This window comes from Polypterus senegalus, chromosome 10 (genome assembly GCF_016835505.1).
Source record: "Polypterus senegalus isolate Bchr_013 chromosome 10, ASM1683550v1, whole genome shotgun sequence".
Classification (NCBI taxonomy): Eukaryota; Metazoa; Chordata; class Cladistia; order Polypteriformes; family Polypteridae; genus Polypterus; species Polypterus senegalus.
Window position 1 is genome coordinate 174,824,977 of NC_053163.1, and position 14,523 is coordinate 174,839,499.

At 37.4% G+C, this 14,523-nt stretch overlaps 1 protein-coding gene across 1 annotated transcript; it reads left to right on the top strand.

The window, feature by feature from the left end:
- The first annotated feature begins 3,719 nt into the window (after positions 1-3,719).
- On the top strand, positions 3,720-13,650 carry tmem134 (transmembrane protein 134). Its single transcript, XM_039767694.1, has 7 exons — positions 3,720-4,419; positions 9,393-9,460; positions 9,553-9,642; positions 9,738-9,814; positions 10,581-10,625; positions 10,715-10,768; positions 10,855-13,650. Exons 1-7 carry the CDS (start codon positions 4,213-4,215, stop codon positions 10,935-10,937), a joined length of 624 nt encoding a protein of 207 aa, XP_039623628.1. The 5' UTR covers positions 3,720-4,212; the 3' UTR covers positions 10,938-13,650.
- The last annotated feature ends 873 nt before the right edge of the window (positions 13,651-14,523 follow it).

Genomic DNA, 14,523 nt, shown 5'->3' on the forward strand with positions numbered 1-14,523 from the left:
AAACGGTGAAAGTGGGAGGAGTAGTAAATGAGCATTAAAAAGCTGGTACGACGAGGGGAAAATTGCATTTCAAACCAAGTTGAATGTGTAGAAAAGTGAAGTAACTTGTTTTTAAAATTCCTAACAAATAGAAATAAAAAAAAGTGCGCAAACTTTTTGAACGTCCCTCGTAAATCCAAGTTTGTTTGTTTTTTTTATTCTTAGACGGTTAAAAAGGCGACTCCATTTTTCTTGTTATGTTAATAGACACATAAGATAAGATAAGAACTTTATTCATCCCGAGGGAAATTCTTATGTCATTGGCATGTTCAGTGCCACAAGACAAATAAAGATACTACAATAAAGATTTAAAAAGAGAAAAATAGTAATTGTGCAAATATACAAAATGCCCATTGCAATTTTTCATTCGTTTGTGTGGAACCTTTCCCTCGATATGTCAGTTTCCTTCTTACATGTCATAAAAGTGGAGGTTCTCAAGTGACCAGGTACGAAGCTGTGTTCTCTGGACTGGCGCCTCCTCCAGGGTTGATCGTTGCTACTGGGACCCTTTACTGGATTGAGGCGACTCAGATCCCTAATCGAAATGGTTTTATATTTTTCAGTACCGTGCAGTTACGTTCTCCCTGGATTGCTCAAAATCACGATTTTCAATAGAAACGCGTTCGGTTTAAATAATACAATATTGTAACATTCTTGAGGCCATTTCTCCAATGTACAGTCGGTGAACGACAACGTTTACTTCTAATGCTTTTTTGAACTCGACGATTTTTTATTTGAATTGATCCCTTTTTTCGCGGCTCCCTATGGAAGCTTACAAAAAATATATTGCCTTATTTCTAAATAATTATTGCGTTATTTTGCCGAGAACTTGCCTGCTGCTGCCGTTATTATAATGCACGCGTGTGCATGGGCCGTGTGTTGACGGCTGACAGAGAGATTAAGCACAAGCACGTGTCATGCAAGTATAGAGGCAAGAAATAAACAAAACTTACAGGCGTACATTTAGTTTTAATCACATTAAAGTTGAGTAGGCAGACTGATAGCAAAGTATTTCTGTCTCAAAGTGCCAGGGAATACATTGGTTTGCATGTTCTCCCAGTGCAGTTCAGAACTGATCCTATTAGTGGATGTGCTTCACTGTGTATGATTATCTGTTTTAACACCGAATGATGGAAATGTTTTGGTAATTTTTCTCAACTAAGAAAACACATTTAGTCCTGTATGTGCTGTGATGTATAACATTCATCCCCTTTTTGCATCCCCGACCACAGCTCCTGAAAATTAGACATCTGAACACTAGCTGCTGTGCCACCAGATCACACTGTTTCAAAACGTCTATCTAAAACAAAACTGATACTTTATGTATGTGTTATTGGCTTGCACACAACACAATTCTTTCTTCTTGGCTGTGTGATTGTGCCATACAAAGGACATGCTTACTATCCACCATGTTTGCTTCTTGATTATACCCAGCACTGCTCTGATAATCACGGACTCCCTGTGATGCTAAACTGAGTAGATTAAATTTACCTCTCGGTATAGGATTAAATATATACAAAGAACATTTGTTCAGCTCTTGTAACTTGATTGCAAGCTATTCATATGCTTAACCTGTTCCTCAATAATTGTCACTAGATGGCAAAGCACAGGTGTACACAGTTATTACCAACCCAAGCAGACATGCTTTTGTGAAATAATTCAGTTCTTTTGTGAATAACACTATAATAATTTTTTTGCAAAATAGTGCAATTCTTTCAAGAAATAATGCAATTTTTTGATAGAATAATGCACTTATATATTTTTTGAGTGTGTAAGCGTCCATACAGTGAAATTGAGCTCTAACAAAATGAGTTTAATGCCCAATTACAATGCAGAGTTAGCACAATCTTCCTCTATGTGTATAGGGTTTTCTCCGGGTTATTCCTCCATATCCCGAAGATATGTCTGTTGGGTTTAAGCAAATGGGGGTGATACACACGATGCACCCTGACATGCATGTTTTGGGATGAGGATAGTTGATATAAACTAATAAAATATTCAACTTGTATAGTTTATCAATTAATAAAGGAGAACTTAAAAAATGCAACACTTTACATTCTTCTCCTGTGTCAAAACAATGGTTTGAATCCATATGCGATAAGGCATGATGAAAATAAAGTTAACAGCATTAATTGACAATCCAGTTTTAAAACAGAGTTTTGTCATTAAAAGAATTCCTGAGCATTTATAAACTTTCTTATTGGGAACAACAAAGTTTATAAATGAAGGAACATACTGTATTTAATCTATACTTGCACCACACTACATGTCTTCAGTCAGGGTGCCATCTACTTAACCACCATTCATGCCAAAGCATGATGTGCCTTGAGTAGCATGGAGGTGCTAGTTCTGCTAAGACTTCACAGCTTCATAGAACTGCCATTTGTGACAAGCAGGTCACTCCAGGCTTGATTCCTGAATAGCATACCTTTTATGTAGAGTTTGAAAGTTCTCTCTTTGTTGCACTGGGGCTGTCCCAAAAATGTGCTTTAAAGTTGATTTGCAGCACCAAATTGAACTGGAGTGTGACCAGTGATGAAGTGGCATCCTGCCTTGCACCTACGGCTGTTAGAATAGGCATAAGAATATCTACATCCCTTTCATGAGAAATGCAGAGTCAGAAATTCCAGCAGTCCTGAAGGGAGGAAAAACAAAGCAACACACAGCATAACATCAACCAACAGAAGGTAAAGCATCTGAATTTAAAGCCACAGATCTACTTCCTTTTTGTTTTGCGTCAGATCTATTTTTCTAGTAAGGTTCTCCATGCTTATAATTTTAAGAATCTCTGACTGTGTTAAGGTTATTTAATATAATCCCATTTGCAGTAGGCTATAAGAACACATACTGTTTTAACTAACTAATTAAACTAAAATAAATAAATACGCCATATTTGTCAGCCCCTATACATTTTACACATACTGTATATCAGCAAATTTAAATTTAAAAGTCTTTAAGGGAAGATTTTTCTTGAGGAAAGCTGATTCAAGATTGTAATTAAGGGAGCAGGTGTTTTTTCTGTATTACAAAAATATAATAGAAACCGATATTTTTTATTAATTTGCTAACTGTACATGTAAAGATTTATATTTATGTTAAAAATAAAGAAGAGAAATATTCTAATAAAATTACTTTTAATTGTTTTTCGGTGCCTTGACTATGTTTGTAATACTTGTACGTCGACTTTTTTGATATGCGTCTTTTTTAGAACGCGCAGTGCCGACAGGGGAAGGCTCTTGTCCAACGAGAACCTGAATTAGTTTATGAGACTTACCGATTATGTTTTTTTTTTTTTCTAAAACAATGTGCATTCTCGCATGGCGGGATACGGAGCCAGAACAAACCCTGCAGATTGTAAGGAACAGAACCGTGCAGGGACAGGTAGGTTAGGAGAGCTGGATCCTACCAGTTATGACAGACAGCGGGGTGGATTGTAAACAAAAGATGGGCAACAATACAAAATTAGGAATGAGAACGATACAAAGAAAGATATAAGTGGCTTTTTGCTGGTCGTACCTAGTTAAGGAGTCAATTCTTAACGGTAAGCTAGACATTTTAATAGCCAATCGCCCGCGTTTCCCGGATAGTCGCCAGCCTTGCTTCTATTTTTCATAACCACGCCCTTTTATTTATCACACCGCCCACTCTCTTGAGTAGGCGGTTCATTTTTATCTCGCGAGACAAGAACAATTGGTTAGCAACTACTATACCCTGAACTCTTGGTTTAGTCTACATATATCTCAAAAGCGAGTAATGGATTGAGGGTCGAGTTTGCAGAAACAGAAAGTTTCTTGCGGTCATTTTACAGTATTTCATTATGGACGAGTTGTTTCCGGCCGTGTAGCTTGGAAAAGTCAAATATCTCCTAAGGAAAACTCGAAAAGAGTTAAAATGCGCACGACTTAGGACGTGCAATATGATTGTCTTCACGCAAAACAATTTGTAAAGCACAAAGAAACGTCTCGAGAAGAAATCCTAAACTCTGAAACCTACTCGCTAAAGGTCGTGGAAATGCCTTTCCGGTTCTGACCGGTGTGTTGGAGAATGAAAAGGAAGCGAGACGGCTTTACCAGACTGACTATATGTACAGAGCAGGGTGCGAAGCCCTGTATTTAAATCAGACCGATCCCCGGGAATATATGTTTCTGTAAAGTATATTGAAATCATGCCGAAATGACCTCTTCGGCGAAAATCGCAGCCGATTTTTCCATCGACGACGCTTTTGAGATTGAGACCGACGAAGATGACCGGGATATCACGTCACCGGCCCGCTTTGGAACTTTAAACTTCGACAGGAAAACTAATCTTAGCCTTCCGACAGGACGGAGCAACGGCCACAACCCGAGCTCCGAGTCAGATGAATCCAACTTAAAGTATCAGGTAATGCACTGTGGGCGACTTTGTAAATCAAGGACGAGAACTTGTGTGGTGGTTGTATTGGATAGAAAAGGATTCGTGTGTACATGTGAATAGCCATATACCTGGTTATTAAACTAAAGGTCAGATTGTGTATTTTTTATATGCCTGTCTGTGTAGATACTAGACGAGACCATATGGCTGCATGAAAAAATAACCAATGTCCGATCACAGTGGAACTAAGGTGGATATGAAAATGTTTATGTGTCATTTAAGGACGTGTGGGGTTTGTGGGGATGAGATGTAGTAGGGAATCTGTGTGTGTATGTATATGTATGTGTGTGTGTATATATATATAATATGTGTGTGTGTATGTGTGTGTTTGAGTGGGGCCCTGAGAAAAGCTACGACCAAGCGAGGTCACACAGGAGGATATCAGATTGTATGTATCCATTGAGACGCCTAGTAGAGGAGCCTATTGACCCTATGCATAATAAGAGAAACACATCACTTCATAAGACAGTGGCTTCACAGTTTATATGCACTCCCATTACACTTCAGATTGGCCTCTCAATGAACTCACACAGTCTACTCATTCTGTAGATTTCAGTACTATATGTGTGTCTATTAAGCAGCTTTGCAGGGTATAAGACTGTACATGTGTGAGCACTGTGAGACCTAGCAGGGAATGTCACACACACACACACACACACACACATTACCTCTTAATCCTATTGTTCCCATATTGTAAATGTAAGCCTAGTGGTAGGTTTAGCAATCCTGTTCCTTGCTACAATCCTGTGATGTGTGTGTTTGTGTGTGTTCACTGTGGCATTAACATCATTATTACCAGGGATGAAAGAGTTCTGAGGATATGTTGATTTCTGTGTTCCTCATGACAAAAGCAAGTAATTCACATATATTCAACAAATGTTTTCAGTGGATGCAGTGTGCTTGTGTGGGTTGGGGGCAATAATGTGTTGATAAATAATAGGTTTTCTGGGTTATCAATCGCCACAGGCAAAATGACTAATCCATCAGGTTGTTGATGGGTATAGCAAACATATTTGATGTAAACCTTTTCCTTGACTAAATGGATGCAGCACTGTCCAGTTTAACATGCAGTCGCAAAGACTCTGCAGCCTAAACCTGCAATTACAGTGGACATCCACATAAAAAGGCGAGAGGTGACAGAATTGTGTGAGTTCCCTTGACTAGGGATTATTGCCTCATCCAGCCACACTTAAAGCTAAAAATGTATTTTCATACTGTCAACATTAGAATACTCGAGTGCTTGCAAACCTTTACTGTAGAGGAACTTTAAATAATACTAATGCCAAGTTAGCCTTTGGAACAATGGCATTGACTTATCATGTACAGTATATAACTATTTAACCTTTTACACAAAAAGAAGAAAAAAAAACCTTGATAACACGTGGGACTTACTAACAGATGCACTCTGTAAAGTTGTCTTCTCACTACAGACCTAAATGACTTTACAAGCACCTATCAAGCATTAGAAATGTGAGCAAAATCTAGCTGAAATCATTGCATCTAGGGCAGAAAAAAACTAGAAAAGCTCATATTAGGCAACTCCAGAGACCAATTCAAAATATATATATATATATATATATATATATATATATATATATATATATATATATATATATATATATATATATATATATAAATAAAAATTCTGCCTTATACTGGAAAAGGAACAATGTAAAGGATTTTTCTTGTTAGTGTTGAAGGACATTGAATGTAAATCTTTTTAAAAGGGCCTCAAAGACTACAAAGATAACAAATAAGATAAGTAAATGAACATACAGTAATTTAAAGTCTTTATTTTTAGAGACAGTCAAGATTTATAGGGGCTGTTTTACAGACAGAATTATGGACTAGTACTGACTTCTAACCATGAACAGGATCATATTTTGCCACAATAACTTAAAACTGCATTATAAATAACCGTTGTCATCTCATACACTTTCAGCTTTCTTCCATCTGATCCCTTTCACCACTGTTACCAAAAGTAAGCGAAACATGGTACTTTTAAGAATTGAAATAATATTTATTGGTAGTTGAAAATTATTTTTAAAAATGATATGTGAATACATAATGTATATACACATTATCAATCCTGATAAATCCATATATATGAAACTATATCTGAAATAACATCCAAGATTATAAACAGAGCAACACAAAATGTAGTGTTTTGTTGTACAGTGAAAATCGACTACAAAGGGAAACCCTGGGGATGTCATTGTTAAAAATGTGCACCCTGTCTGTTAAATTCTGTTAGTTACCCTTTAGCCATTGCTTAAAAGTGCTTTAGAAATTTCAGTCTACTACAGTTGAGGTCAGCTCCCCTTTTCCAGCACATCCTTTCTTCTTATCTCTCATACTGCAGGAGCTGGTCTTATGTTAAAAGATCCTCCCCTCTGAAGTCAAACAGTAGAAAAACAAACTACAGTAGTTGTATTTCAAATAAAAAGGTTGTTTAAAATTTATCTTCTAACCAGTTTAAAAAATGAAAAACTTTGTAATGAACTAAAAAAAAAATCTGACATACACAATAGTTCCTACATTTTAGTGCCATTAATCTTTTACTGGACCAGCTTAATCTAATTCAGGATTATGGGGTGGGGCTGGAGTCTATTGTAGTGTATTTGGGCACATATTCTGTCACACGTACACTCAAACAGGGACAGTTCAAAAATGTTCGTGTTAGCATAACCTGAATTAAAACAAGCTCAGCAGTGAGTATGTTTGCCTTTGAATCTGGAAAAAGTTCAGTTACTCCAAATGAGTTCTTATCCAAAAGAGCAACCTGCCTTAATTAATAACTGTCGGGTTTAGCAATGCATCTGGTTAATTAAAACATGCTATGGTATATAAAAGTATTAAATCCCCTTGAAAGCCACCGTAATTTTCTGCATGACAAAAGATTTTGTACATATTTATCCATTCAGTATTTTGGATTTGAGCTCTTATGCTGTAACAATATATTTCTAAAGTGAAAATAAACCAATATTCTGTAGATATTTAGCTGAAGAAGAAAAACTCTAAAAAGTTAGTGTTTGCATAAATATTCAAGGCCTACACATTAATAATTTATCAATAATTTTTTGGGGGTTATGCATCAGTTTGGCATGTTGTTCAGGAGTGATTCTTCCTCATTTTTCTTGACAGAATTTTTAGCAATCCTCTCTACATTAAAAAAAAAAAAAAAAATACTGTGCCCTCACTGGAACTTTATAATGAGAACTAATGGGCATGAAACACTACAGGAAAATAAAAGCCTAAAAACTCACTGATGAAGTGGAAACGTGTGTTTCTGACACGTTTTTTGGAAACAGAAGTGATGTGGAAATAATATTTTTTATTGCATATTCCTGGTACTAATTTTTCATGGTAAAAATACATTTTCTATTCACTCGTGTGAGGTCCCACATAAATACCAAAGTAAATTAAAACAAAACCAACCACATGGTGAGACAACTTGGGGAGTGAAAGCTTATTACAGAAGAAGAAAAATTCTGAGATCACGTAGACAGCTAGTGTTCTTTTAAAATGGATGAATCTCGTAATATTGGTGGGGTTTTTTTTTTTCAAAAATTACATGCATAAATTATTTTATAATTTGTGTGTAATTGCATGATGCAGATCAATACTCTAACTCTCTTGGATGTATTCAGTAAGTTTAAGTTTTTATTTTCTAGTGATGCCCCTTGCCCCATTAGCCTACATTGTAAAGTACCAGTGAGAGCAAGATATTCTTTTAAACTTGTACAAAATGCTTAATTTTAGAACACAATTTAACATGGCAAATGCATATGTAACATTTGTCTGAAGAAATATACCGTACTTATCCTTTAAAAGCGAGTCCGATATGGCATTTGGACTAGTTGCACAACAAATAATATGTTGAACTTCTTGGTTTCTCATACCTTTCCTTCATGCAGCCATTTGCAAACTTTGCCTGTGAATTGTAGGGGTTTCTTCGGCATCCTAAACATGTGTATCATAAGTTGGAGACCTTTTCAGTTGTGTGTTTGAATTGGCCCTGCACTATGTAATAATGTTGAACCAGGAATCTCCCATGAAGCGCAGGTCAGGTCAAGTTAGGTTAGGCTCTTCTCCGTAGAGACACAGTACTGAAGGAATCCAGACTTCGTCCCAGGTTACTGGATAGCGTTCATGTCTCGCATCCATATAGCAAAACAAGAAGCACCAAGACTCTAAAAACTTGGACCTCTGTCCTTTTGTAAGGATATTAGGAGCACCACACATCCCCTTCCAGCAACCACATGACCCCCACCCCACCCCACCCATGTTCTCCCAATGCATCTGCTGACTTCATCAGAATAGTCACCAGAGACATGAATGTCACTGCTGAGGTAAGTAAATCTCTCAATGCAGTCAACACTCAATTTGCAAACAGATACACTACTGATGGCTATGCCCAAGAAGGCTTTGATCTTGGTGTTAATCCAATGCACTCGCAAGCCTAGACCCTCATACTCCTCACTCAGTCCCTTAAGAGCCCTGATTAGAGCCTCCATTGACTCTGCGAAAATCACAGCGTCATCAGCAAACTCAAGATAAGTGAATCTTTCTTCACGAACAGATGTCCCACAGCCACTGGACCCCAACACCCACTCCGTGTAAACATTGAACAGGGTAGGAGCAGAACAACACCCATGACGAACCCAAGAACTGGAAAAAGCACAGAGGTTCTACCTCCACTGTACATATCACTCACAGTACAAGTGTACAGGCCTACCATGATATCCATCAACTTCAGGGGGATCCCACAAGGTCTCAGGATGTCTCACAGGACAGCTTGATCAACTGTATCAAACACTTTATGAAAATCGACAAAGGCTGCAAAGAAACTCTGTCACTATTTGTGTTTGTGCTCAATGAGAACTCTCAGGGCCATGAACTACAATGTGTGTTGATGAGAAACCTTGTGTATTTCCCCACAGAATCTTCAGAATGACGAGGAGGGCATGTACAGCAACAGCAGGCCTGTTGGCAATATTTTTATTACAAGGTACAGTCCCAGCTCCTGGCCCTGTATTTAAAATGTCTCTTTTCAGGGAAATGCAGGTTTTTTTACTTAAACTTTTCATCTCTTTGTACCAGAAATACAGGCAGAAGTTCGACTCGCAGCTCCCAGTGGTCCTTCAGCACCATCAGCAACACCACTCAGTTGTCCTACAGGGAGTGTTTCAGGTAAAGATGGTGGTCGGGTGAAGGGGAAGGGTTGGGGCGATTTATATTGACTTAGCTCATGTCTACTCTTTTGTGTTTTCGCTCTTGTTTGGCAGCTGGATGCAGCATCCTCTGATCGTGAAGAATAAAAAAGTAGTCTTTGCTTCCTTCCTGTTAGTAATTGTTGGAACAGGTGAGTTTCAGTAATGGGTAACTGATGTTCCATATTATTTAAAATTGAGGAAAAAAATAAATTGTCACTTATGGGATCTGTTTAAAACTTTTTTAAATATGGCAAGGTTGATGTGGAGATATTTTATGGCAAAAACAGAAAAAGTAGACTGGACGGTGCTTTGCTTGGCACAGCGGAGGACAAAAAGGTATATAACTAAATCAAAGAAGTAGACAAGCTTAAAGGCAGGACAAGTGTCTGTTTGAGAGCTTTTGATTAGTTCTTGACAAATACAAAGGACGTTCAAAAAGCTTCCACACTTTTAGAGATTCAAAAACAATTTAATCACTTTTCTACATAATCACCTATGTTTCTGATGCAATTTGTCTAGCGCCGTACCAACTTTTTAATGATCAATTACTACTCCTCCCGCTTTCACCATTTCCAACGAAAATATAAAAGTGTAAACTTTTTGAACGTTCCTTATACATTGCTGGAGAAACTCATTTTTATGTGCGAGAAAGAGGGATGGAAAAAATGCCCTTGCATAAGATGGCCACTAAAACGAAAAGTAAGTACATCCTTGATGCCAGACGTGTCTCCAGAGATGCATGGCATGATCGCTACCAAAAAATACAAAATGGCAGATTCATGACAATTTCTTCACAACAAAATGGTGACAATATTAAATAACCAGTAAAAGTAAATGTTAAAAGATGAAAACCACTGTGCTGTCCACCTATATTATGACAATAACAAGTGGCATATCTCTGCTCTTTCTCCTCAGCGCTAATTTTCACTGGCATTGGAGTGCAGCTGAATCCTGCCTCAGGTAAACGGGGTTGGGTGTAGACATGTGTGAAGGAACAAAGTTCCTAAGGATCGACCACATCCTCTCACTCTTTGATTCATCATCCACAGGTGTTTCCAGTGCAATCTTCTTTGTCCCTGGGTTCCTGCTAATAATTCCTGGAGGTAAGCATCAACCATACTGGCCTGTCTACCCATGACATGCTTTGTGCCTTCCTTCGACCTCAATTCTTTGCTATCTCCCCCAACAGTTTATCATGTGATCTTCATTTATTTTGCTGTACGTGGGAGGAAAGGCTTTCGATTCTTCTACCTGCCTTATTTTGAGAAGTAGCCTTTGTCGAGGAGCCTCCCTGGCCTGCTCTGTGACCTCTGATGAACCTTGGTCTTACAGAAGACTGACATATGGACCTGTGTTATCCTGTTTTTCAGATGAAGGAAGATCTAAGTTGTACTTCATGTGCACAGAGTAAAATATCCAGCTACATTCCTTTTTTTTTTTTTTTTAAAGGACCAAATGTTTTCTCTTCTCTCTTTATTTGTATCAGCTGGTTGGAAAGAAGTCGAGTAAACATGAAGAATGTAATCGACTACTCCTCTTCCCTCAAGAGTCAAACTGCCACATTTTATTTCTCTGAAACAGTGGCTTCTTTACAGAAGTGCTACCTTCTTCAGATCCAGTTTATGAACTTGGGTACATGCTGCTCTCTGAGGCTTATGGTAGTACAGGCAGGAGATATGGAAGTCATAATTAACACCAATATTTTTGTATAGTATTTAAAATTGCCATGTGTGGGGACTTTAGCCACTAGACATTGTCTCCTGACATAATGAAGTAAATGACAGCCCAGAGCATCATAATGTTGTCATAAAAATCTACTGTTTTACTCCAGTGTTGGATACTGTGATTTAGAATATGACTGGGATGAAAACTAAAATAACATTTTGAATGCTCTTCACTCGTTAAGGCCAAACAGAGTGGACACGTTGCAAGGTTTTTAGATTTCCCTGAAAGGAAGAAGCCAAAAGGGGACAAGCGATGTAGCTGCTTTCACAGGATTTCAACTCAACTCAAGTGTAATCTAGTGACAAGGGTCCATCCTGAGCTGCTGTTTTACTACCCTATCACTGGCTCAATGATCCACCAAATGTGACACTGCTTATTAAGAGTGCCAGCTGCCATGTCAGTATACACAAGACAAATGAGAGCTAAGTGAGTAGAGCAGTTGTACCACAGTCAATTTTAAATGTCTGATATGTAAAAGAACAACATGGCCCGGGCCCCTAAAACTGGCAGCCTGACACCAAGAAACCTAGCCTTAGCTTTAAAACCAGCTTGGTTTAATATGAAACTGGAACTATGCAGAAAGCGAAACTGAGATCTGATGTTTAAAGGGTGCATGTTTAAATTTCACGAGTTTCCAGTGGCAGTAGTGCAATTCAAAAGCTACTCTTGGTGCAGTTGAGGTGCAGGGCTATGGAACATTGTGCATTTTAAACCGAGCCCAAGTACTATTTCCAAAACCCAGCTTCTGTTATTGAGCTGAAATATTATATAATAAAAGAGTAAGATGTTTGAACCTGGGGCAAAAGTCTTCAAGCATACAAATGATAAATGTAGTGTTTACAAACGCATACAGTGAAACAGAGCATTTGAATATTTTCAGGATTACTAATGTGCCAAAAATGTTTTTATCCTAGTCATTGAAAATGTTAAAAGCTTTATGAAAGGGTGATCCTATTTTAATGGACTACTAAACTGCTGAAATGTGCCAGCCTCCTTGATGAATGAGCTCAACCGACTTTTACTAAAAAACTTGACCAGTTTCAGGCATATTCTAAATTCTGTTCTTCTGTTGAGTAACATCTTATAGACTAAACTTAACTTACAATTGGTGATCACGCAATAATCTTGAAAAACAACTTTTGTTTAATTTGCAGGGCTGCCAGTTTAGTGTCTCCACTGTGACCTTCAGCAAGTCATGTAAACAGCTCAGGCTCCAGTTACAGAACAATCCAAATAGATGATATGGATAAAAAGAAGTAGTTCAATAAATAGAAAGTATAGCAAGAACAGCATACTATATGTTTGGGTCATTCTCAAACAGTATGAAACATACAATGAGCACATCATCTCATTACAAAAAGAAACTGACTTCAAACACCTGATTGCCCCATCTTATACATGACCCCTTCATCATGCTAATGTATAGCATTGATGACATGGTAGTATAGATTTCTCCATCATAATGTATGAAATGAATGGCTTGTAAACAAATCGACCAAGAAAAGTTTAGGCAAGCATGGCCTCTTACATGTACGGAAGTCCACACAGTAGTTGCATAAAGTGCCCCTAACCTGCCCTCACTCGTAGTAAAGTTCTAAGTATGTGAAGCTATACACCAGTGGAGGAATGTTAAACTTCGGAAATAAATGATTACAGCAGACAGTATAACATGTTTTATTGCTTTAAGTGAATATTTTAGCATAGTTTTACAACCTGCTAATTAATGGATTTTTATGTAGATGAGTCCAGGTTGGAGGTCAGGCTTGCCTTCATAATTTTCACTATGATTGACAATGTGAATTTCTTCCTGTTTTGTAACCCAGTTGAATGGGTTAGCGGGAGCCTAAATATGTTATAAAAATATAGATGCTAATATCATAAAATACTGTAGGTGGCTGAAGAAAGACTCAAACTTCCCTTAGTTGGATTTCAGATACTGGCCCTTTATAAATTGTTAAGAAGGAAGTGTTTTGTTTGATGGGCCCTTTAAGGGATTGTTTCCAGTCTTGGGATTTCTCTCCTCATGGAACTTGCAGAAGCCTAATTGGCTTACTCAGCAAATTACTTTGATCATTTGGTCAAAGGTTTTTAGTACTAAATATCAGGCGGTTTTCTATTTGAGCTCTGAATTAATGGGTCTAGGCAATAAATTTTTTTTTAATATTTTGGCTATACATAAATCACTTTCTATCTATACTTGAGAACTTGACAGTAAATGAGATTTTTTTGTCAAGGATTAATAAAGAAAATGTAACATCTATTTCTTTGCGTTTTTCTCTTATTCAGTGTAAGTGAAGTCTAGCCAAAAATAGATTTTAAAATATATTGAAGCTGGTCATCTGTTTGACATTTTATTCCTTTATTTATTGACTAAATATACTTGGTTATGGTGCTTTATGACTAATGCTACCTTGTATTTTACTGTGGCGGCATGTTTTAATGAAAATTATTATAAAGTGCTACTAAATGGTCTCTGCATTTTTGTTTAGTTCCAAAATAGTTAAAACAATGCCTCCTCAGACTGATCTACATGACTAGAAGCATATGAACGGAATTACAAGCATTTATACTGTAAGCCTATTTAGTTCAATGGGAACTCCAGCTTCTCCCCATGCTTGTGACTAGTGACACAATTTGCAGCATCAGCTGAAGCCATGATCCGATTACAGGACTATCAAAATCAGATCTATGTTAAGAGTTATACACGTGAAGTGGAAAAGTCTGGCTGCTGTTTAGATTTACTTTGTTTTCACCAGGCATTGTCAGAAGTCTACAATTCCAGACTTTATAATTACTCTGACCCTACCAAACTCTCTGGGTTTTGGGCCTGCTCTCAACAGCCATGAGCTCCTCTAGCCAGATCATAGACTTGAAAATAAAGATGACGACTCTTAAAAAGCATGCAATGACTAGAGAGATATGTTGCAACTTCAATTTTCAGAAACATTATAGCAAGTTAGAAAATGTATGCATAGTGTAATGTTGAGGTGTGATCAGGGACTTAATAAAATTGTTTTTTAAAGTATTACACATTTCATTTCAAAACAGGTCACATTCTTGTTAATACATATTTTTGTAATAAGTCGTCATAAGTACAGCATTTTATCCATCCATCCATCCATTTTCTAACCCG